This window comes from Culex pipiens, chromosome 1, assembly GCF_016801865.2.
Source record: "Culex pipiens pallens isolate TS chromosome 1, TS_CPP_V2, whole genome shotgun sequence".
Taxonomy (NCBI): Eukaryota; Metazoa; Arthropoda; class Insecta; order Diptera; family Culicidae; genus Culex; species Culex pipiens.
This window is the reverse complement of record NC_068937.1, coordinates 133,684,826-133,710,093: the sequence shown is the minus strand read 5'-3', so window position 1 is coordinate 133,710,093 and position 25,268 is coordinate 133,684,826. Positions and strand designations below refer to the sequence as shown.

At 39.1% G+C, this 25,268-nt stretch overlaps 1 protein-coding gene across 3 annotated transcripts in view; it reads right to left on the bottom strand.

Moving 5' to 3' along the window:
* Positions 1-17: 17 nt before the first annotated feature.
* LOC120431840 (uncharacterized) overlaps positions 18-25,268 on the bottom strand; it is a 66,208-nt gene continuing 40,957 nt past the window's right edge. For 2 of the 3 annotated variants that reach the window (XM_039596971.2, XM_039596976.2), the window contains 8 exons: positions 12,271-12,447; positions 3,472-3,837; positions 2,960-3,415; positions 2,143-2,904; positions 1,525-1,668; positions 1,200-1,459; positions 850-1,130; positions 18-742 (listed from right to left, as the gene is read on the bottom strand). In XM_039596971.2, coding sequence (XP_039452905.1) covers positions 500-742; positions 850-1,130; positions 1,200-1,459; positions 1,525-1,668; positions 2,143-2,904; positions 2,960-3,415; positions 3,472-3,837; positions 12,271-12,398 — 2,640 coding nt within the window. In that variant the 5' untranslated portion in view covers positions 12,399-12,447 and the 3' untranslated portion in view covers positions 18-499. The remainder of the gene's footprint in view (positions 743-849; positions 1,131-1,199; positions 1,460-1,524; positions 1,669-2,142; positions 2,905-2,959; positions 3,416-3,471; positions 3,838-12,270; positions 12,448-25,268) is intronic. The other variant, XM_039596981.2, reaches the window with a different exon arrangement.

Here is a 25,268-nt window from a genome sequence, read left to right as displayed (position 1 = left end):
TAAATGAAACACACATGTTTATTAAAAATAAATGAACTTTATTCAACTAAGAGCATTCTTCAAATTCCTTTTTTATCTAAATGCCTTCGTGCATTCTTGCTACTTAAATCTCAATACAGCTAATGGTCTGTTTTTAAAATACATATATATGTTTTCATCTATTTCCATTCTTCTTGCACTCGCTTACTCTGAATAAAAGATTACGTTTTTCAAGCGTTAGCACGTCAACCGCAGCTTTGCCGAAAACGTAACGCACATACCCTCGCATCAGAATTCCGTCTAAAACATTCAATTAAAATCTTAAATAATTTGCCGTTTCTTAGATTGTTCTGCCTTACAACTATACAAAAAGCAATACAAACTATTAATTTCCATTAAATAAAATAATCAACTAAAACATTTCTTTCTTTCCGTCAATTGTCCGAATCTACTTATAATCCTAAGCTCGTGAATGATACAACAACTCCTTCCCTTTTTTCTTTCTTAATTGCCGCACAGATTAGATCCGCTTCTGCCGCCGGTCGACGCGCCTCCGGAACAGGTGCTGGCAGTTGGCGAGAAAGACGACCATGGTGAGCGCGAAAAAGAGGATGCACGTGATCAGCAGCCCCAGCACCGTCGACGAGTACATGTCGGTCGGGTCGAGCACGTGGTCGCGCGCCAGCAGCTGGTAGTCCACCAGGACGGCGGTGCCATTTGGCGGCGGGCACGGCTGCTGCACGATGATCTCCTGGTGCTGGACCTGGGTTGGAAGTGAAGTGAAGTGTTAGAATTCTGTACGAGAAGCGCCAAAATCTGCGTTTTTCCGAAACGCAAATTGTTGCGTATTTGCCAGAACGCATGCGTTACCTGCTTGTTCCGGCACATCTGCTGGCTCGTCAGCGCGGCGATCGTTTCCGGGCTGTACTCCTGCTCGGTCAGCAGCGGCAGGATCCACTTCTCCAGCGAGAGCACCTCGCCCCACCGCAGGAAGTCGGGAATGTTGCGCGAGTGGAGCGCGTACCCGCCGAGGCTGGACACGGCCAGCAGCATCAGCGTGGTCAGGATCGTGCCGGAGATGCCGCAGGACACGAGGTGCGCGACGAACAGCACGATCGTCTGTATGGCCATTAGGTAGAGGAGCATGTAACCTGGGGGAGAAGGAAGGAAAATTACGGGTAAGAATGTGTAATTTTGAAGCGGATTTCGGGTTGCCGTACCCATGTACAGGTAGATTCCCATGTCGTTGTTACTCGAGGACGAGTACAGGCCGGCCATGCTGTGGGCCGGCAGAAGGTACGCCAGCCAGATGCACAGACTTGGCAGGACGCTCAGCGTCGTTTGGATGATGATGTACAGGAAGCGGCCGTACAGCCCCAGCCGGAGGTCCTTTTCGGCGTGCCGTCGGTCCTCCTGGACGTCGCGGATCTGCAGGATCAGCAGGGGCCACAGCGCGACCATCATGATGCAGTGGAGGAAGCTTGGTTGAAGAAGAAGAAATTGCGATTACAGAGATCGATCGTGGAGTGCTCTAACGCTGCTTACCCTAGTCGGTCGTTCAGGTTTAACTGCGGATCGGATGCAGGGACATCCCAGAAAACGGTTCCCACGAGCAGGGAGAGTACGGCAGCCAGGATAAGCCGGCTGATCCAGTTGAGCAGCGATCCGGGTTGTTTGTAGGACATGTACCTGTTTGAGCGAAAAATTTCAGTTACAGTACGTGCCAAACGATCTTTATTTTCAAAAATTAATGATTTCATCAATATTTAGATAAAATCTGGGTGTGTATGTCTTTGTCAACCCAAAAAACTGTGAATTTCAAAATTTCTCGAAACAACATAAAAGTCTGTGATACCAGACAAAGCTGTGTGTCTGGCACCACTGCCTACAACCTTGAGGAACCGAAAACGTAACGCCTGAAGGCATCGTAACGCACAACTGTCAATTGCGCGTGCATAATTGTTTTTGTGTTTGAATTCATGAAAAATAGTCATTTTAAAGTTAATTTCACGTAGAAGGCCAGATTCTGGAGATTAAGAGTTGGTAACAGTAGAGACGAGAATATTGGAGCGAGTAGAGAACGAGAAATCTGGGACAAAAATTGGGGGGGAAAGTGTAAAATGCGAGTGTTGGAGAGAAATAAATCAGTCTTGTAGTACGTACCTCTTGGCAAGGGCATTGATCTGTCCGAAGAAGCCGGCACTCTTGGTCGGTTCGGGCATGTTGGCAACGGGAGCGGCGAGCGGTGGTTCCGAGTTGACGTGGTCCCACGAGTTGGCCAGGGACTCGATCCGGGCGGACGACTCGAGCAGCGCAGCCGCCGACAGGTCGTCCAGCGTGACCAGATCCAGGTAGTAATCGGCCGGATTTTTGAACGGTGGACAGGGATAGCCCAGCTGGCCCATGTGTCGCGGAAGATCCGCGCGGCTGCCGGAGTAAACGGTGCGACCGCCGGAAAGTAGCAACACTCCGGAGCACATGGACAGGATCTCGAAGGTCGGCGGTTGCAGGGTCATGATGACCATCCGGCCGGCGCTGCACCATTGCCGCAGGTACTCCACCAGGAAGAACGTGTCGAAGATGTCCATGTTGACGGTGGTCTGGTCGAGCAGCAGTATCGAGGATTGCGTCAGCAGTTGGCAGGCCACATTCAGTCGCTGCTTTTCCGAGTGAGTCAGGCGGGACACGTTGGCTGAACGGACTGCCGTCAGGCCGAGGTCTTCCACGAGGATGTCAACGCGCTCCTCGAGGTCACTGCGGTCGTACGGACCGCGGAGTGCCGCGTGGAACGAGAGTGTGCTTTGGACGCTCATCCGGGGATCCAGCGGAGCTTTGTCCAGCGCGGGAACGTACCCGCACAGCTGTCGGAGTATGCGTCGGTTGACCTGACGACCGTTGACCAGGATTTCTCCGGCCATTCGTTTGCTGCAAAAGACTTTGTTAGAATCGAGTTTCAAAACGACAATTTCAAGAATCTTACCGAACTCCGGCCAACGCCTCGACCAGCGCGGTTCCCTCGCGACCCGACGTGGCCATGATGGCAAACAGGTCCCCGGCCTTGGCCTGCAGCGAAACTCCTCTCAACCCGGGCAGCACGTCCAGACAGTGCACCTGAATGTTCGGGTAGACCAGCCCCGCGATCGAGTGCCTCCGGCTCTGGGTGTTGTAGATCTCCTCCGGGTACATCCGCGTCTCGCCGTACGCCGGAGAGTCGTCGTAGTCCCACTCGGCCAGCAGGTCCGCTTCGCTCTGCGAACGCATGTTGTGATGCTGCCGCACGTTCGTCGCGTACGGATTGTACACGTGCGTCCCCGCTATACTGGCCCGGCTGTTGGCCTGCTTGAGCGCCGCCAGGGGAATGTTCTGGGCGCGGGAGCTTGGCCGCGAGGCGGTCGCCCCAATTGCACGGAAATCCGATTCGCTGCGGTATTTTCTGCTAAAGGTAAATTGTCGTTCAGTCTAGAGAATTTCAAAGTTAATCAAGCCACTAACCTTAAATTAGCTGGCACTCGACCCCGGTTGGTTTCGTTATCGCTGCTGTCGTACCCGGACGATCCCGGCCCGGGTCCGCTACTGTCCCGATAGCCCCGGTTCACGCGGCCACGCCCGTTCGCCTTGGACGAGTTACGCGGCCCCCGGCCTCCGTTCGGCGGGAAGACCCGCGGCAGGCCAAACTTGAGGTAGGTGTACATGTTGGAGTTGAGCGGGTTCGCTTTGGGGCCGCCGTAGCGGGGGTGGTTCGAGATGGCGGCCGAATCGTCCCGGTAGCCATTGCTGCGGTGCTGGGGGCTGTATGGCTGCGGGGATTTGTCCGACGAACCGAGCGCCGAGTCGGCAAAGTCTGAGTTGAGGTTTTGTCTGGAAGGAAAAAGAAAAAAAATAAAGGTAATCCAAGTTTGAAACAAACTATACTTTCCAATAATTTCGCTGCCGGCCAGCGAAAATTGGATTTGAAGTCACACAAAAAACTTGAATTTCACAAGTTTGGGTCCAGACGTAACTCAACATTGCATCAATATTTTGATCGCAGCTTGTAGTTATGATTATTCAATTTGCACAAACCTCAAACTGTAATGTCTTAATTTGCGAAACGAGTAAGCAAACAAAAGTGCATAAAACTTGATGTTTTTTGTGAACTGTATCATTTTTGCTTTCAAAACTATCCAACCCATCAAAACGAAACTTTCCATTTCGCCAAGCTTTTTTCTTCTCGCTCTTCAAACAAATCCAAAGTGCTGCCGCAATTAAGCAATCTTGATAAACCGTCCACCCCCCGGCTTCTCCCGTACGACTGCTAATTGCCTGCCAGCATCCCCTATTTGGTGCTGATTCCGCCATCAGTCAGTCAGTCAGCATACATTGAAGTGGTTCAATTATTTTCAATTTCAGAGACACGCTGGAAGAGAGAGTGAACTTCACCGAGTTTTAAATTTGACGCTTCATCGCACACTGCTAGGTGGATCGGTGCATAAACGCGCAATATTTCATTTTCCGTTGACAGGCGAAGAAAATTGGAAAACCACCCTCAATTATGCTGCTGACGGGGGTGGTGGTCAAATTGGTCAAGTTTCTCTTCCTATTTTCGTTAAAGCTCACCCCCGCCCGGGAGCTGACTGTTGATAGGCAAATTTTCGATTATTTTCATCGCGATTGCCACCGGATTTGTTTTCGTGGTCAAGTTCAATTACGGTCGATGATAGAAAAATAATGCCACAGACAAACAGATGCAAATCGATTTTTTTTAAATTGAATCGATATTTCAAAAACTTATGGTCTCTAGTTTGGTCCCATCTCCAAAATAATACAAAATATTGTTCAAATCGTGACAATTTTTCATCCTTTGAAACAAACTTAACATTATATGGCATTTTCAGCAACCTTTCATGTATGTCGTGATTTTTTTCTTCAAAACTGAAATGGTTCACTAATAGTCAAACAGTCTGAGATATTTGTATTTTTTGGGGTATTTCAATACAAATAAGTGCTAATTGGGTGAAAATGAGAAAATTTCGGCAATTGTAGCGGGAACTAGAATGCATATTTAATGTTTCCTAGGAAAACTTAAATTTTTTGATAGCATCGAATATTTTTTTCTGCTATGCCCATGGTCACAACTAGGGTTAGTGAATTTTCACAATTTTGTGAAATATGAATTTCCATGAATTCCCGTAAAATTTAACAACTAACTCATTCAATGCTGAAAATAAAAAACATTTAACAAATGTTTTCTATACATCCTTTTATGTAAAAAAGTTTTCAATTTAAAAGCTTAACAAAAACAATTTACCTCAAGATATTCTTCAGGACAAAAATTAAAGAGAAATAAACATAAAAATGGAAATGGTACAAATTTTTTAACTGCTGTGAAAAAGAATACTTAAAAAATCCGAACCATCAAGTCATTCCAAAATGCGAAGGGTTCCATAACTGCAGTTATTTTTAAACCAAGTGATCTACTTGACTCATTTCCATGAATTTTGGCTTTTGTTTGTTATGCTTTATTCATATTCACCTTGTTATTTTTTTGTTCAAAGATTAGTTCTTTTTAGAATATTTGAGATTTTTTCTGCGTCCGTGATATTTTTACGAGATCTGTTGATTTGATTTATTAATCCTGATCAACCAAAAATAACCAAAATATGATTTATTTTGGTAATATATTTTTTCTCAATTATTTTCTGAACTGTTTTTGATTTTTGTGTTGAGTGAACAACAATTTTTAATGATTTTTTAACAATTTTTTTTTCTCCTGATTTTCAATTAAATTTTTGAAGGGAGGGATTAAAGCATTTAAGTTTACTTTTATTGAACTTAAGATATCGTTCAAAGTGTTGAAAGAAATCCAAGTTATATTATTAATTTTGATTGGACTAGAACCTGTTAAACCTTGTTTTGTTTTCTTAATCAGTACACAAACAAATAAAGGAGATACAACAGAAGCGAATTTGAGAGAACAAAGGTTTCATAAAACGACAATTTAACTAAACAGAAAATTAGCGCATGCTTCATTTTAAAATTTATGTTATACAGTTAAACCTCGTATAGTGCGCAGTCATTACGCTTTGTACAGAGAAACCTCTTTTTACGCTGTGGCGTTACGCTTTTTATTTCGTCGATTTCTCTAAAACCATACAATGTTTCCGCAAGCTTCAAAAAGCTTTTTGTAGATCTGAACAAAACCTACAAATTGCTTCTAATAGAATGAAAAAATGTTGCATCGTTCCAGAGAAATCGACGAAACAGAAAATCGTAACGCACCGCGTAAACAGAGGTTTTACTGTAACATTTTTGAAATCTTTTTGCAACTAATTGTAGATTGGAACAAGACGAACAAATTGATTCATTTGCATTTGAGAAATCGACAAAATACAAAGCGAGGTTGGACTGTATTTTTATATACAGTGAAACCTCTTTTTAGGCGGTGCGTTACGTTTTTCTAATTTGTCGATTTCTCTGGAACGACGCAACATTTTTGCAATCTTTTGAGAGCAGTTTGTAGGTTTTGTTCAGATCTACAAATCACTTTTTGAAGCTTGCAAAAATATTGTACGGTTTAAGCGAAATCGCCGAAACAAAAAGCGTAACGCCACCGCGTAAAAAGAGGTTTCTCTGTATATTTTTTGTTTTACTTTCATTTTTTTACTAAACTTGTTTTGCAAGGCCCGATAATGTAATGTTTAGAACATTTTTTGGTTCAAAGCAATTTAGAAAAGGTTTTTAAATTTTATTAGTATCACCTTAAAAATTGGAAAAAAATTTCAAGTTCCTATAAATACTAGAATATTATAAAATAATGTATAAAAAGTACTTTTTGTAATTTCACATAAGTTTCCCAGGTTTTTTGAACACTTTTGAAGTTCCTTTGAATTGTTATGTAATTTTGTGTTTTGGAATTAAAGTGCCCTTAAAAATTATTTTTTTTGAGCGTGAAAAATCATTAAGCCTAGTCACAACTGAACAAAAAAAATGCTTTGTCCTGAAAATCAAAATATCACTTGTTTTTTTGTCAATTTAGGCCCCCTTTCAAAATTGGTTCGAAAAATCAGGGGGCAAAAATTATTTTTTTCAAAAATCTGCAAAATTTTAATGAAAATAGAAGTCAAATCAACTTAAAACAATCTAAAACGCATTTTTCTGCATGTATTATCATATTAAGCATTTTTGGGCTGGATTAAAAGTATTTTGAATTTTTATTAAATTCCAATGTACCAGCACCGCAAAAACTTTTTTTTTGCAAAAATTTTTTTTTTTCAATACTTCGGTATTTTGGAAACTAATGATGGCAAAACAACTGGGCAGGTGTAAAATGCATTTTTAAACACTTTGTTCATTCAAATGTTTAAACCATGGCTCGTAAATTCAATGTTTATTTATTTTTTTTTATTTTGTGCCCTCCTCGACTTTGGTCAGAGTCGAGGGACATAAAATTCAAAAAATATTAACAACGGCCTTATGAAGTATTTGTCAAAATCCCAAATGTAATTTGTTCATACTTCTTTAAAAAACAAAAAATGTCTTTTTTTTTGAAAATTAAATTCTAAATGATAAAAAGTTAAAGTAGAAAGAATATCTGATACAAAATCTATCAGATACATAATTTCCTAGTTAGAAATTTGCATACCATTATCGTATCGACAGTGGCCAGAATTGTATGGAGACTTGTACGGTTGAACAATTTAAGCCAAATAGAAGACACGTGGCGCAGGGGTAGCGGCTTCGGCTGCCGATCCCGATGATGCTATGATACGCGGGTTCGATTCCCGCCTTATCCACTGAGCTTCTATCGGATGGTGAAGTAAAACGTCGGTCCCGGTTTCTCCTGTCTCGTCAGAGGCGCTGGAGCAGAAATCCCACGTTAGAGGAAGGCCATGCCCCGGGGGGCGTAGTGCCAATAGTTTCGTTTTTTTTAGAAGACACAAATGAAATCCATTTTCCGATGTTATTGAAGAATGAAAAATGGATAAAAGAACAAAAAGTTGAAAGGACAAAACACGAAATACAAAAAAAGGACATAAGGTCGAAAGGGCAGAACATAGACAAGCAGACGAAAATTGCCATAATTTTTTTTTGCAAAATATTTTTGCGTGGCGTAACGTAATATCCCCCTGTCAAACGCGGTGAATTAAAATGTTGATTGACGAAATTTTCAGATGAGATTAAAATCTGTGTGATTTGCTTTCGATCAGATATTTAAAAATTTAAAGAAAAACATAATTGAAAATTTGATAAAATGTGAAGTTGACAACTAAAACTTTTTTCCATCAAAATAGTTAATGTTTATTGATTTTATTCAAAAACAAAAAGAAAGTCATTTTCCTACCTTTCCAAGTCCAGAAACAGCGTGGCAAATTTCCAGAGTTTGAAGCCCCATTCGGCCCGCGGGCTCTAATCAAGGTGAAAAAGTGATAATTATGCCGCGTGCGCTTTTTCTCCCCGTCAATTGTACACCGCCACAGAAGAAAAAATATGCTGGTTGCAGATCTTTTTGGCTCGGGGTGGTAAAATTAGGTTACTTTTCTCTTGTGCGCAGAGAGATCTCGTTGTGGTGCGGGTCAGTTATCAGCGAGCCAACCGAATTCCCAACCGCATCGGATGAGGGTTTTTGGAAAATCGAACATGTGTAGCGGATTCTGGCTTCGCCATAAGCCACTTGAGCCGCATGTGAGTAAACATTTCAATAGTTTTTGGTTTCTTGTTCACTCTGGAGAGCCTCCTTGAAAGCTGGCTTCGGCCATTGTTCAAACCTAGCAAACTAGGCTAGAAATGATTGGTTTTAGGCGGTTTGGCAATGCAGCATGCTTAACTGTTATCTAGTACGGGCTTTTTTTCCCTCGATTACTCAATACGACTTTCCACACAGATGTGTGGCTTCTGAAGATGGGAGGCAAACGTAGTTGGACGGAGAAAATGGGTCGAATTAAATCGGGATTGAATCATGTTTTGAGAGCGTAAGTAGATAAACAACCATGTCGATGAAAATATTGAAACGAAAAAGCATAATAATTGATCTAATTCGAGGTTTCACAAAAGGTTAAAGGAATCTGAATGCATGCTTTCGATTATTTTGACCATTAATGTAAGCTCTCATGTTTGTATGGTCCCAAGATCTTTGAGATACACTAAAACCCCCGATTACGCTCAGGCGTAACGCTTTTTGTTAGGTTGATTTCTCGAAAACAGTGTAATGTTTCTACAATCTTTTGAAATCAATTTGTAGATCTGCACAAGACGTAGGGTATTTTAACCATTAGTGGACCCCCTAGTAGAGCCGAAGCTCATTTTTCATAAATTTTCAATATTTTAAGCACTTTTTCATAACCTTTTGTACAAAACAATGAAAACTGAAGTCTTCTGAACAATTTTGACTATTTGTTTTATCAGTTTATTTGTTTTTGAGCAGAAAAATAGCCATTTGAAAAAAAAAGTTATTTTTGCCTGTTATGGACCCCCTTTTCCTATAGTGGACCCGGGTCCATAATCCGATTGTGGACCCGGGTCCACTATAGGCAAACTGTTATTTTCATACCATATTTAACCGATATTTGATGTTTTGATGCATGGTGTAGGTCTAATGATATGATATGATCTAAAGATTGATTTTGCTCACTTTTCATAATAAACAAATATGTTTTGTTAACAAATTTGGCTTTAAACAACAAAAAAAAAAACCTAACAGACATTTAAACACATTTATTTCCGAAAAAGATCAGAGAAAACGTTTCAAAAACTACAGTGAACATAAAAATATTAAAAAAATAATAATTTTTATTTTGATGCACATTTTTTCATATTAATTACATAAATAACTGACCGAAACTAAACAAAAGATTTGTTTACAGTTGCTGATAAAACCACGCATGTTTATTAAAAAAATGTTTTGTTCTTGATTTATTATTATAAAATATCTTTTTGCAATTCCGTCGTGAAACTACTTACTTTTCCTGTCAATCTTGAACGACGAAATAGCCTACTTTTCTGTACCAAAAATAACAGAATCGAATAGCAAAATAAATGTTGAAAAGTTCTACTTTTCAGCACTCAAATGGGTGCTGAAAAGTTGAACTTTTCAGCACTTGTTTCTAAAAGTAACACTTTTCAACATTTTTTTGATTTAAACGATTTATTGACAAAATACATGAAAATTTGACATAAAATTTCACTCAGTGCGTGTTTTTTGGAATTGCAAAAAATGTTGTATGGATCTCGTTGCAAAACTTGATTTTTTCAGCAAAGCGTTTTGTAGTTCTGAACAAAATCTACAAATTGCTTTTAAAAGATTGCAAAAATGTTGCGTCGTTCCAGAGAAATCGACAAATTATAAAAACGGAACGCATCGCGTAAAAAGAAGTTTCACTGCATTCATAATTTTAGAATTACAGCGTTGTAATATTGACAAAGGACTTTGTCTTAAAGCTCTATCTGCGGTGTCAATGCAAAAATTTTCGAAAATGTAGCGTTACCGTCGCATGCCCTTGGCGTGACATTCTGTTTCTGTTGCGTGGATGCCGTGCCAACTATTTAAGCTAAAAGTTAGCCTCTGGAGGATTTAGTGTCCATCACACTTTCATCAAAGACAGACCTTACGTTGAGAATTGTATTGCTCACACACACACACGCACACGTTGAAAGAAACAGGTGGTGCACGAACTTGAGAGGAGGTCCAAGAAGTTATTGAAGGTTGCCAGAACGGTCACCGGATTACCGAAATGATTGGGAACGAATTGGTAGAGTATCGGCCACACCCGGAGTGGCCAGTGCCCTGAGGGAAGGTTCTCCCGGGAGGAAATTTATGGAACCATACAAATTGGGGCAATATTAGTATCAAAATGCATGGTTTTTTAAACTGGTAATGAAAATGACCATTTTGACAGGATTGGCCACACCCGGAGTTTTCCAAAACATGCTTGTTTTGGCAATATTTTCGTTTTTTGGCAATTTGTTTCCATAGAGGTGCCAATTATTGAAAACATTAAATTAGAATTAATTATTAAAGATTAAATAAATTGGCGAAGAATTGAAAAATATAAATAAAAATGGATTTACTTTTTAGAGTTTTGTACAAAGTTCTTTGTCATATTGGTCATGTACAACATAACCACCTGCACCTTTTTTTACTCCGGGAAACAGTTATTTCTTTTATAAATCATTTAATCAAAAAAACGACCATCCATTAACCACGTGAATTTCTTGTGATTTCACAATCCCCCCTATCCCTCCTCGTGGACGATTCTACAGTTTTTTAAAATAAAAGTATGAGCTTACAGGGCCATCTAAAAAAATCTAGAATTGTCCACACAAAAAATGTACGGAGTGCTGAAAACTGCCAAGCATCCACGATATTTAGAAATAGCCCCAAATTCCAGAAAAAAATTGTTTCTTTACAGTTAAACCTCGCATAGTGCGCAGGCGTTACGCTTTGTATATCTTCGATTACTCTAAAAAGACACAATATTTTTACAATCTTTTTTAAGCTAATTGTAGATTGGAACAAGACGAACAAGTAGCTAGAAAAGGATTGCAAAAATATTGTGTCGTTCTAAAGTAATCAAAGAAATACAAAGCGTAACGCATGTGCATTATGCGAAGTTTAACTGTATATGAAGCCATTCGAGAAAAACATTTGAGAAAAGCGTTAAAAAAAGTTTTATAAATTTAAACATTGCTACAACCCACCCACTTAAATGTCCACTTGACGTTTTGAATATTTTTTTTCTACAGCTTTTTCCAAACAACTGAAACTGCCTTGATAATGTTTGAAAACCAAGCAAAACAAAACTTGAAAATACAATTCCAAATTCGATTTCCTCTCTGCATGGCATCGACCTTCACCAGCCAATTCCACCTTCAAGTGGCGTGGAACATAAAATAAAGGAAAATCACAACAAAAGCTGAATTTCCCATTCAAATCAAACCGGTGGTCTCCACGATCATTTCGATGCAAACTTATTATTTGCGGCGTTGATTGAGGAAATTTCTATTTCAATTGAGTCATAAAAGTGCCGTTTTTTTTAGTCTCAAACCTGTCAAAACGATTTTTTCACTCGACAATATTATCCGCGCACCACCAAACCGAAGTGCGCATCTCTTCTGTTCCGCAAAAAATCTGTTGCGCCATACAAAAATTTAGTGGTTTGTCGTAAGCGTGTACATCAGCCCGTGGCGCAACAGGCTTTGACAGGTTGCGCTCGTATTTTGATTTTTGTCTGCCTTCACAATAATAACCGGAGCAAGGTCCGTAAATTACGTAACAAAAGCGCGTAAAACAAAAATTAATAAACACATAAAACTAACCTGTAAATGGACCACGCGTGCAGATCGTCGGACGCGCCCGGGGGTAACGTGCCGTGCATTCCGTGGGGCATCGAGTACCGCCGGTCCTCGCGCTGTTGCTTCGGGGTGGTCATCGTGCGCAGTTCCATAACATTCGTGCCGGTGGGTGGGGGCGAGGGTTTACGGGGCGGGGGGTGTCTGGAAGAGAAAGAAAGTGAACAAGTTAGTTTTAGTTAAAAATTTAATCCAGTTTGAAAAAAATCGACCTTTTAACGATTCTGAAGCGTAAACACAGACAAACAGATGTAAATCATTCAACGTTTTTATCAGAAAGAAATACTCCTCACTAGAGCCATCTATTTTTGAACACGCACAACACGCTTAATTTTGTGGTGCGCTTCAATTTCAAGCAACTGTCAAACGCGCCAAAACGAGCTGTGGTGAATTCAAATGTGCCGTGGTGAGTTTCCAACAATTCAAATTTACCGTTAAATTGTAGATTCATGAGTTGTAAAGTCATTTGAGGGTTAAAACTCGATTCAAATTCCGCAAAGTCATGCCCATCTGAGCGATAATTTGTGACCAAGCTGGAAGGAGGAAAATAGATGCAGAGATTATGCTCCGGCGGACGCAATCACTAGCGTGCCCAGGTCCTCAAGGAAGGTGGGGCAAAAATATTAGAGTTTTGAAAATTTCGTCGTTTATGGACACCCCCTGCCCAATTTTAGAACAAATTTCCGAGGATGGTGGGGCAACTGCCCCATGTTGCCCCACCCTGGGCACGCTAGTGGACGCAATTAACGGACTGGTCTTAAGTCAGCTTGGTGAATAAGGGCGGCGCATGTTTGCACAAATCGGTGGGCGGTTTGTCAGGGCTGGATAAGTGGAGCGTTGAAAATGACACATTATGCAACAGGGGTGGGAATGTGCACTTTGTGCAATCCGGGGCCAGATTTGAAAGGTGATATAAATTGGCTGCAAGACGATTGAATTGATTTCAATGGACAGAAAGATAAAATGACAGCTAATGTGTTTTGAGGTGCTAAATGGTGAAACGGTCGAAAAAAAAAAACAGACAAGCATTTGTCATTTAATAAAAAAAATCCTCCTCACAAGAGCCATCTAGTAGCAAACATGAGCACCGCACGAAATTTAGGAGCAGTGGTGAAAACCAATTTGGTGTGGTGAGATTCAGACCGTTTAAATCGACCGTTAAATTTTGATTTTTGCATTTTAAAAAACATCTGATTGTCTCTTCTTTAACTTAGCGAACCTGTTAACGAGCTTTTAAATCAGAGCTTAAAGAAAAGAAAAATTAGAAATTACACTTTGAGCATGCCACAAAGGTCACACCGGCGTCAAAACGCGGCGGAAAACAGGCAATGAACCAAAACAAAAGCTCTCCTCCATCGAACGAGCGGAGTAGGAGAGGGGTAAGACACTGGGAAAATCTAATCAACGAAGAAGTATTTAAACGAGAGTGAGAGCGCGAAGAAATGCGTTGCCAGCGGTTTTCATGCTCTTTCACAGATCAATAGACAGAAAACTTTGCAAAAAATCGATGTTTCGGTTTTGTATCTTCATCTGGAAATGTCAAAATTTATTTATCAGAGAATTTAAAAATTAAATAATTTTAGAAACTACCATAGTTGAAGACCTCTGGCGGTAAATGACCCATTCGTGGGAACCTGCCGCCCGGTGGTCCCACGGGTCTTGTCACTTGAAGCAACAGGTCATTACCACAAGCCCGTTGGCCAGCCGCAGCCCAGTCACGGTTGACATCTTCATTAAAAACACTCATTTATTTCTTTAGTTTAGTATCCGCGAATGACCCACGCGGGCACAATAGAGTTGACCCCTCGCAGCGCCACGCTGCGGGAAAATCGGCAACTAACGTGACAGTTGCCGAAGGCGACATTGTTTTGATTGATGATGACGGCGGCGACATTTCACCTCACCGTAATTAGTCGGCATTCATGCCCGTCGTTGTCGTTTTCCGGGCGATTTGATTTGGACTTTGTTTATTGGTCGGCGATGGTCGTAAAGTGAAAAAAAAGGGAAACTTGGCCTTGGCTTTAAATTTTATGGTATTTTAATTGGATTTAATTGAATTCAAGGTGGCGGTGTCACCGAGTGGTGCATTAGGCCAATTCCGGCGCAGGGTGGTGAAATCTGTCCCGAAAAAACATTAACCTCAAACATTTTGTGGTTGATGTAGCGACCTGTCTTCAGCGAGACGTGACTTCTTTCTTGTGTACGTAAAACTTTGACTAATTGGATTCAAATGATTGTCAATCTAATCGTCCCTTTTGTTTTTATTTAATGTCATTCAAAATTACTTTAAATTTGTCAACACCGAAACTACCCTTAAATATGGTTTCAGACAAATATCAGCATTGGGTAAATTTTACTCAAAATCTGACAGTTGTTCAAACACTAATTTTTGAGTAAGTTTTTTTATGGCTTCCGTGTGATTTTGATGTAGTTTTTTTTGTTGAATAAACGATATTTTGAAATAATTTGGCGCCCTTAAATCGTGACTCATAAAACGATGCCAATTTTCATTAAACGTACACGACGTGTTACGTTGGACACAACATCGAGTGCCATTCATGCGGTCTTGTTTTTGTTCGCGGACAGCGTCACGCGGCGGAAAAGATTTGTGTCTAATTAATGCGAATCTAACACGGTTTTTTTTGTTTTCGTCTCCTACACCAAAGGTTAACGGATGTGCGCTTTTGTTTCACGTTGAAAAGTGCGTTTGCTTTCGTGTCGTGAGGGTTGGATTTTTTGGAGGTTAACCTTTTCCGTTGGTCTCAGGGTAACGCAATCGAAGGCAATTTAAAGACATGGTTCGAGTAATTTAATTTAGGGTCACGTTGAGCTTTGGTGCATAGCTAATTTACATAATTGACCAACCTTTAGAGAGTTTGCATTACAACTCAAAAAACTAAAATGATTCCAATTGTGTTAATAAAATTAGCTTTAAGAAACAAATCGTTGAAAAATATCCAAGAAAACAGAATTGAACTGATTGAAGGTTTATTCAAATTTAAGCACCTACGCTTAAATCTTGGGAAAACCACAGACAAGCAGATGTAAATTATTGAACATATTTATTCATAATCCATCAATCACCCTTAAAACAGTCATCTAATTTAAAAAAAAAGAATGTGTAGGTGAAAATAAAGTTTTAAGCAGCTGTCAAATGCGTTTAAATGCAATGTGGTGAATTTAAAATTCCCGTTGTGAGTTTCCGATAATTCAAATTAGCCGTTTTATTGTTGATTGATTGAAATTTGAGAAGATTTGCATTTGTTCACGTGTGTAATTACGCCGGTTGTTCGAAAACGATGTCCAACTTTATAATCACGTAATACCCGGACGACCCCTTCCCCGGGGAAGTTTATGGTCTTTCGATGGCCCGCGAACCCCGCTTGCACGTTGGTGGCACAAAGTGAAAGTGAGAGTTCGCGAGGCGTCACACCACTTCTTGTGTGTTGTGTCGCGCGGAGGGGCCATCCATAGGTGCCCCTCCCCCCCCCATTCACAAACAATTCTTCATGTTTCTACAGCCCAGCTGACTGACTCGCGACGTCGACTCGATGTTGAGGGAATGTTTATTTCTTCCCCGCTCGGCTAAACATCAGTGATCGACAAGAAAAGAAAACTTTGCGCACAGAAGAAGGAGAGAAAAAAACTGCAAAGAAAGAACTGTAACATCCATTGTTGACGCTTACGGACCATGGACGACCCCCGACCACTCCCCCCCCTTTGTGGACGGGAAAAGGGCGTCCACGTGGACGGGTTGCGTAATGAGTGTTGGAGTTTCGCCAACGACGTGACGCAGTGACGGTGGGGTCCAATCTGATGCTGGTCTTGGCGATTCAACTTCCAAGAGATAGGCTAATGTAGTTCAATTACTAGGGAGGCGCAGAAGGAGGAGGAGGGTTAACTTGGCGAACCGTTATGAGTGCATGGTGCAGAAGCGAAAGGGTATGATTATGAATATGGAACTATTCATGTCATCGACAGCTTGTTGGATGACAGGCGTCAACATGGTGGTGGCGAAGGTAACGATGTGGACCCTTAACACCACAAAACTTCTAACTTTGAAACTTATTTGATGATTTTTTCGAAAATAATATTTTTGACATTTTAGAATCAAGAAAAACATTACAAATGGGCGTATTATTGAATGTTTGGCCCTTTTGAAATGCCTTCTTTCTATTTTTTTTTCTACAGCTTTGCCGAAGACACCAAATCGATCAGGGAATTCCTTCAAAAATTACAGATTCTCGACCATTTTTGTATGGAGCCTTGTATGGGTGAACAAAACGGCTTATTTGGTCACAGGGTCCCACAAAGTAGGAATAAAAAAAAAACACAAATAAAATCTATTTCTATAAAAGTGCTTAAAAAGTTGAACTTTTTAGCATTACAACCACATCCCACAACCTTCACGTATATGCATCAATGTTGTTTAGCGATAAAATCATCGTCAAACAGACGTAAATCTCTTCCAAATCGATCAAAAAGCTTTTAACGGTCAGTTAAAATGATCGAAAACTCACCACGTCTGTCATCGATCAATAAATTATTTGGGATGGGTTGATCCCATACTTTTTCGAAGAAAAAAGATTTCCAGAAAATCCCATGTTAAAAATATAACTTTTTTTTTTTCATTATTTGCAATAATGGTTGTTAAAAGTTATTAAATTGGCATGAATTTCTACAACGTTTATGATCTCTTGCACAACATTTTCACACAAAACTTTTCTTTTGGATTATAATGCAATTTAAAAAAAATCGTCTTCAGCTAAATTTTTTTCTCAAACAGTCAGGAATGAAAAAAAATCAAAGCTCCATTGTAATTTCCTACAAGTATCAAATTTGATTTTTATAGGTCCTATAAACATATAAAACACAATAGGTTATAGGACCTTTTAAAACAACTCTTGTAATAATTGTTGAATGTTCATCTTAAAAAAAGAAAACTGAAAGTTATTTTCTTAGCCCCTCGAAAAAAATATTTCAGAGATGGACAAACAAAGACACTTCTATTCAAAATCAGAAATATCATTATTTCTAACTGATATTAGCTCTTTAGTAACATTTACGCCAGGCCTGCCTAACGTCCGGCCCGTGAGACCATTTCTCGACCGCGACGGCTTTTCAAATAGTTCTATGACCGGCCCTTTAGGCTGTTCATGAAATATTAAATAAATAAATTGAATGTCTGATTAAAAAAAATCTCGAGATCAAATTTGAACATATTTTAACAACATTCTTCATGTTTGAATAAAATTCCTATAATTTCTATTTTGATATTTCTAAATTGAAAAATGGTGCAAGAAAAAAAAATTATCCATTTCGTAAAATTGTGAAATTTATGAAAAAACTTGGATTGTTGTCTAAAAACATACAGAAAGACACTAAATTTAAATTTCTTTCAATTTTTACTGTGTTTGCTTCAATTTGATTTTTTTCTTTTTTCTATTTTTTTTAAATAAAGAAGTTAGCAAAAACAATTATGTATTTTTCCAGAATATCTTTTCAGTGATAAAGTTTTTTTTTAAATAAGCTGAAAAAGGCATATTATTCATAATGAGAATATAGCCAAAATATATTTTTTGTTCATAAACTTTGAATTTCGAAGGATAACGAATTGAAAATGATTAAATATATATTTTTACACTTTTTAAATATAGTGTGTGGTTAAATCATTTTAAAATATTTTTTAAATATTTGTACAAAGGTACACCACAACGCAAACAGCAAAAAAAAATCAAGATATGTAATGATATGATATGTAAAAACAATACAATTTTAAACAAACAAAAATTAAAATAAGTCAAATAAACACATTTTGGAATGTAATCTTGGATTTTCATTCTTAAAATAAAGATTTATGAATCTTATTTGCAACGATAGTTCTTATTTATACTTACTTTAAAAGAACCCAACCATAAAAAATGGAAAAAAAAGTGTGGAAAAAAGTGTTTACTTTTTCAACTTTTATCAAATATTAGTTCCGGCCCGCCACTGCTTCAGAAAAATCTGATCTGGCCCGCAGGTTCAAAAGTTAGTGCGCTTTCCAAGTTTTTTTTTATGAAAAATAATCAAAAATTCAGAACAACCAGAAAAAAATCTGTCCACATTTTTTTTTCGTTACCTACAGCATTGCTGAAGATACCAAACCGATAAACGATATCCCAAGACTAAGATTTTTGAATATTCAGCGATTCCACCTCAAACCAGAAGGATCCACATCAAAATTGATTTGGCTAAAATTAGGCATGGAAGTTCACAGGCCAAAATTATCCGATTTTTCTGTTTGACGATTAGGGTGGTCCTATCTGAAGTAGGACGGACCAAAAAATACGTTTTTTTTCAATTTTGCAAAAAAAAACATCTTCGGAGTGCAAAGAAGATATGTTTAATTTATTTTAGAATAAATAGAACAAATATTATAAAAGTCCACAATAGCTCGAATATTATTTTTACTTTTGCAATTGCTAGTTTTTTTTTACAATCTTCCCCATTGTTACATGTCATTATAATCGCATTACTTCACCACCGATACCATTAATTACCGCAACCAAGTATGAGAAGCTGAAATTTGAGCAACTTCGGAACAATACCTCCTCTCCTTCTCTCTCTCTCGACGGCAAAGACCTTTTTCCGCGCGCCAGTCGGCAGCGCATATTAAGGTGAAAATACCTTTCCTGCTCTTCACCTGCTGCCCTTCTTTCAGCCGAAAAACCCACCAACAACAATGACAGGAGGTGAGTCTTCTTGGCGGAGAGCGCGCGGAACATTGAGAGATCACTTCATTCTTTTTGCGCTGAAAACTCTCTCCCCCTCAGTAGCTTATTATTAAGGTTCGTCCATTCAAAAACGCGTGTCTTCAGCAACGCAAAAAAAAGTGAGGTTAACTGCCTCACGAAGAAAGCACCACCCGGGCAAAGAACGTCAGCGCTTGCGAGCTTGAACCGTTTAATTAAGAGGTGGTTGCGATTTTCACCGCGTGGCGGCGCTGCGCGCCATCTTGATCTCTGTGGTTGAGAGATGTTGGCGATCTACATGCAAATGAGTCCGGGGGTGATCGTGTGCGATACGGAGGGGGGTGTGACCGAGAGTGCGTGTGATGGAATTAACGGGGGTTTTTCTTTGAAGGGGGAATAACAGTTAACGTGTTAATTCAAGCAAATTATCACTTCTTGAGATGGGCGCACATTTGTGGTGAGAATGTGTTCTAATTTCTAGTTTGTGTCATTTCGTTTTGAGCCAAACTGGCAAGGCGAGTTGGGTTATAATCTGTTCTAAAATGACATTTAGAAATGCAAACAAATAGCTGTGGTGAATTCTAAATCGTCGTGGTGAGTTTCCGATTGTTCAAAGTGACTTTAACGGAAAGTCTGTTTGTCTGTGCGTCTTCAATCGGAGTTCACTTTCGGGGTGCACTATCGAAACCCGCGGGCAAATAAATATGTAAAGTTCGGTCTGACTAATTAGCCGCGGTATTCGGCTGTGGAAAGTGCTTTACAGCTGTGGTACCACCACAACTATCATGAACGACCACATTAATTATGCAGTTATAACTCTCGGAGCGCTAATTGTTAGGGGGAAAACGTGAGGAAGTTTTTTTTTGTTTTCGTGCAGCAATGACTCTTGAATTAATGCACAATTTTGACGGTCAAGTGCAGCTCGTTTGTTCCCACGAGATCGGTGAACGGTGAAGTTCAAAAACAGATAAATAGACGTAATGTTTAATAATATACACCGCTTCAACCTACTGTCAAACACGTGTAAATGAGCTGTGGTGAGTTTCTAAATTGACGTGGTGAGTTTCTGATCATTCAAATTGACCGTTAAATTTTTGATATATCTTTTGTTATAGAGATTTACGTCTTTTTGTCTGTGTAAACTTCACTTAACCTTTTAATTTTTTAAATTTTCAATAATTTTGATTTTATATCCAAATATAAATTAATGATACGTTTTACATACTCTTAATTTATGAAGTTTAAATCGCTGAGGAAAATAATAATAAATCAAATAATAAAAATTTAAAATTAATCTCGCGCCGCCATCAGAAAACATCACCACTAATTTGACTTTCGTTTCCTTGCGTCTCAACCAAGTCTCTCATGACTTTTCCCGCTGCTGCTCAGTCGCCTCACTCAGCGCGTTCAACGCCATCGTCATCTTCATCATCATTACCATCTCGTGGACTGTAAGTTTTCGGTCAATGTTGCAATGTTAAACCGTTGAATGATGCAACTTTGCTTCTTACATTTCAAATTGCTTACATTCGAAACGTCAAACTTCCTAGAGCCATCTATTAGTGAACGCGAGCATCACAAAAAATGACAACTTCAACTGTCAAACGCGTGTTAACGAGCAGTGGTGAATTAAAAATTGACGTGGTGAGTTTCTAAATGTCTTATTGTTTTGTTATCTTTCATTTTTAAATATTAAAAAAAAATAAGCTCATTCAAAGCGTTCAACTTCACCCCACCCTCCGGTATCCACTCTCAGTTTGAATATCTGACGGGGTGGTGACTCCCGGGAGAAAGTGACCGTTTTCGGGTTTCAAGATTTGGGTGCGGCGGCGGTGAGGTGAGAAACTTTCTTCTCAAAAATTTATGCAACTCAGCTGCAGCGGACCTGACGTGAGTCGAAAAAACCTGTCGCGGCTTCCCTCTTGTTCGGAATTTGTTATGTGATATGCTAAATCGCGCTCGCCGCGAGGTGCGAGTGCTGATTTATGCGTTGAAGATCGAGAGCGGGTTCCGGAAGAGGGTAGATGTCGTGGAATGTGAATCGGATCCGAGCTTGAGGTTACGTAAAACGCGCGTTTGGGCTGGGAGATCACGATTTTTGTTGGGTGATTGGGATTGGGGTTGGCATATTGATGAAAGCTGACCGGAACTGTAGCCGATTTCAAAGCAACTTCAAACAGGTTATAGTCAATAGTATCCTAAATCCAAAAACCAAAAGTTAACAGGAACAGTTCAAAATTGTTCAATGCCAAAAACAGCAACTGCATTTAAAATTAACACTAAGTTGCACCAAGGCCAAATTGGAAAAGTCAGGAAAACGATAAACATCGATGAACAAGTAATTAGTGCTTCCTCTAAATCTTCCGGCAAAAGTCGCCTCACTTTGCGTTCGAGAAATAAATAACAATTGCAATTAAAGTTTCCTTCCTCGCGACTCAAACCCGATGTTAGAACATGTTGTTTCAGCCAAAAGAGAACCGCCGCGTGGTGCTAATTTATGACCCATTGTTTTGGGCTCAAATCAACCCAAAGTGGAGAGCGCCGTGCGGCACTTTGAGCTGAGTTTGACTTCCCAAGAAGACGTCACACGGGTTAAGGGCATAAGCGATCTTAGTTTTGTTTTAACCGAGTATCACTCAATTTTGGATTTTAACAATTGTTTTGTTAAACTTGATATCAGTAAAATTGATTAAAACAAAAATTGTATTGTAAAAAAAATTGCAATCGAAAATTACTTTTTGCAATTCCACTGTGACACTGTCAACTTTTCCTGTCCTTCTGGAAAACCGAAACGGCCTACTTTTCCCTACCAAAAATAACAGAATGGAAAATTAATACCTTTCAATAACAGTGCTGAAAAGTTCTACTTTTCAGCACTGAAATGGGTGCTGAAAAGTTGAACTTTTCAACACTAGTATTGAAAAGTAACATTTCTCAATATTTTTTTGTTTTGAACGATGAATTTAACCAACACATAAATGTTTGACATATAATTCCGCGTTTTTCGAAATTGCAAAAAATGTTGTAAGCAACTCGTTGCAAAACTTGATTTTTTCAGCACTCGTCGTATTTATCCAACTCGGTAAACCTCGTTGGATAAATGTACAACTCGTGCTGAAAAAATCTTCTTTTTGCAACTTGTTGCATAAACTACTATTTTGCAATTCCGTCGTGGAACTACTTACTTTTCCTGTCATTCGTCAACGACGAAATAGCCTACTTTTCTGTACCAAAAATAACAGAATCGAATAGCAACACTTTTCAAAATAAGTAACAATTTCCAACAATTTTTTGGTTTAAACGATTTATTGACAAAATACATGAAAATTTGACATAAAATTTCACTCAGTGTGTGTTTTTTGGAATTGCAAAAAATGTTGTATGGAACTCGTTGCAAAACTTGTTTTTTTCAGCACTCTTCGTATTTATCAAACTCGGTGAACCTCGTTGGATAAATGTACGACTCGTGCTGAAAAAATCCTGTTTTTGCAACTTGTTGCGTAAACTACTGTTACAATTTCTAATAAGGTACTGTTTTCGAACTGTATATTTAATTAAATGATAATTTTCTAAAAATCTAGAGTTTTTTTTAAAGTTCCAATAAACATTTTTTTTGCATTTTGGGTATGTTAAGAATCTCCTTGAGTCAGGGGTATTCAAAAACACCCAAAAGGCAAAAAAAAGAAAAATGTTTACAGGACCTTAAAAAAAAAATAAAAAAAACTCCAGAAATGTTGATTTCAGTGATATTGAAAAATCTTTGATAAATTAATTAATTCGAAAAACTGAGTAAACTTCTATTTCATTCCAAAGTATGAATTTTAATTTTTTTAGTATTAACTTGAGTCTTTGCCATTTTTTGGCAAATCGTGTCTCGAATCAGTCCCACACCTCTTTCTCTTTCTCAAATTGAAATCGGTTTACTGTTTCCATTTCTACACACACACACACACAATTACCGGGTATGTTTGCAGCCATTTCGACACCGAAAAAAAAGAGCCCATCTAACGAGCACATAGCTTTGAATGGTTTTCCATGCTGCTCGGGAGCTTTTTTGCCGTACAAGGTGTGAATAGTTTATTAGTTTTTATAACCCACATTCGCGCCGACCTGGAATTTTTCTAGCCATTTCTCAGCCTCACCTTCACCCATATGTGCAGGAACGCGGCAAATTGGTGGAGGGTAAGTGTTTTGCTGGAAACCTAAACTTGGCATGGCACAATTTTGTTCTTGGTAAAAAGTTAGTGGGTAATGCTATTCGCGAATCGGGTTTTTTTGAGGACCACCTAAGATGGTTACGCTTTATGGGAAAGTAGTAACTATCTTTATAAAACTCCATAGAAGTAACCATAGTCTCACATTTGCACACCAATATGACACCACACAACGCAGTTCATTAAACATTTTCCATTTGCAACTTCATGTTGGAAAATCGATTTTCCACGCTCGATTAAGCTCCCACAGGTCGTGTCAGCTGACTGCTGGAACAGAAAACAACAACAACAAAAAATCGAGGAAACACCTATTCATAATTATTATCGACACCACCAGTCGTAAATCGCGGCTGCCCATAATTTACCATTTTTATCGCACTTTAGCAATCTTTCCGGCAGCTGAAGCACCTCTCGATCGATATTGGCCCTCCACGTGGGCTGCAGTTCGATGCAGCAGCACCTTAACGAAATTGAGCGCGAGTGAGAGAAAGTTTGCCCTGGAATCGATCCGCGGACGGACATAACCTTAACTTATAGTTGGACTTAATCTTGGATGTTTTGTTGGCACGTGTGCGTGTTTTAATCGACCTTTGTTAGTTCCGAACAATCGTGATGCGTTACAAGTTGCAAATTAGCAGTCCTCTTAGTTGCTGTTTAAAAATTAGTTTTAAATTTTGTTATTTTATTATGTTCAAAGAAATGATATTGCATCATTGATCAGCCGGACAAGTCTTCATACAATTTTGTAAGCCTAACAAAATGCGTTTATTGAACATGTGTATCCTGTTTGGTAAACAATAGTTAAAAAAACCCTATCATTTCAAGATTCCTTTAGATAATTATCAGAGAATAGCACCATACGTTTTCTTCAAATTTTGATTATTTAAATTATTCCAAAATGTAATTTTAATACGTAAAAAATAATAATAACATTATGCTTGATATCACATTTTTTTTGCTTTGCCTTTGGAAAGGCTCACTTGAAAAATGAACTGCTTTATTTGACCTCGTAGACCCACCTTCACGTATACCTATCGACTCAGAATCAAATTCTGAACAAATGTCCGTGCCTGTGTATGTCTGTAAGTCCGTGCTCCGAAAATATGCACACGACTTTCTCCGGACTGGCTGAACCGATTCGGACCGTTTCGGTCTCATTCGATCCGTCTTGGGACCCTAGTTAATATTAAGAAGTTTAGAAAAGTACTTCTAACGTTATATTTAAAAATCGATTTTAGCATAACTTCGGAAGATTGTAAAAAGGATGTTTTTTTGTAAGAAAACCCGTCGTGCTATATATTGTTAGAAATGTATTTGAAAGACCTTTCTAACGCGTTCAAAACATTGAAGATCTGATGACCCTATCAAAAGTTATGAATACTTAAGTGTTATTTAAACACTTTTCCAAGGCCGGATCTCAAATATTTTGATGAAAAAGTTGTCCGGTGACCAGTAGCGTGCCCAGCTCCTTGAGGAAGGTGGGGCAATAATATGGACGTTTCGAATATTACGTCGTTTATGGACACCCCCTGACCAAATTTAAAACAAACTTCTGAGGATGGTGGGGCAGTTGCCCCCAGGTTGCCCCACCCTGTGCACGCTAGTGCCGGTGACCCATCGTTGGATAAGTAATCAAAAGACCTTTCCAACAAGCCCAAAACATTGAAGATCGGACAACCCTATTGGAAGTTATAAGTACTTTAGTGTTTTTAATACACTTTTTTATACACTTTATTGAGGCTGTGTAGTTTAATTAGATTAGATTAGACACTTTATTGAGGCCGTGTAGTGTATTCACTTTATTAATGCAACCACATAGAGGTGGATTAAGTAACGTTTTTTTTTTATTATAGAAAAGCAACCGCTTTATAACAGATTTATAACAGTTTCTTTTTTTGATTTTTAACATTGAAATTGAACCAATGCTTTAAAAAATGTTTTTCAACTCTCAACAACCAGTGTTATCTACGATAACGTTACTGAAATACAATAATTTTACTAGCGATAAATTGTCGGC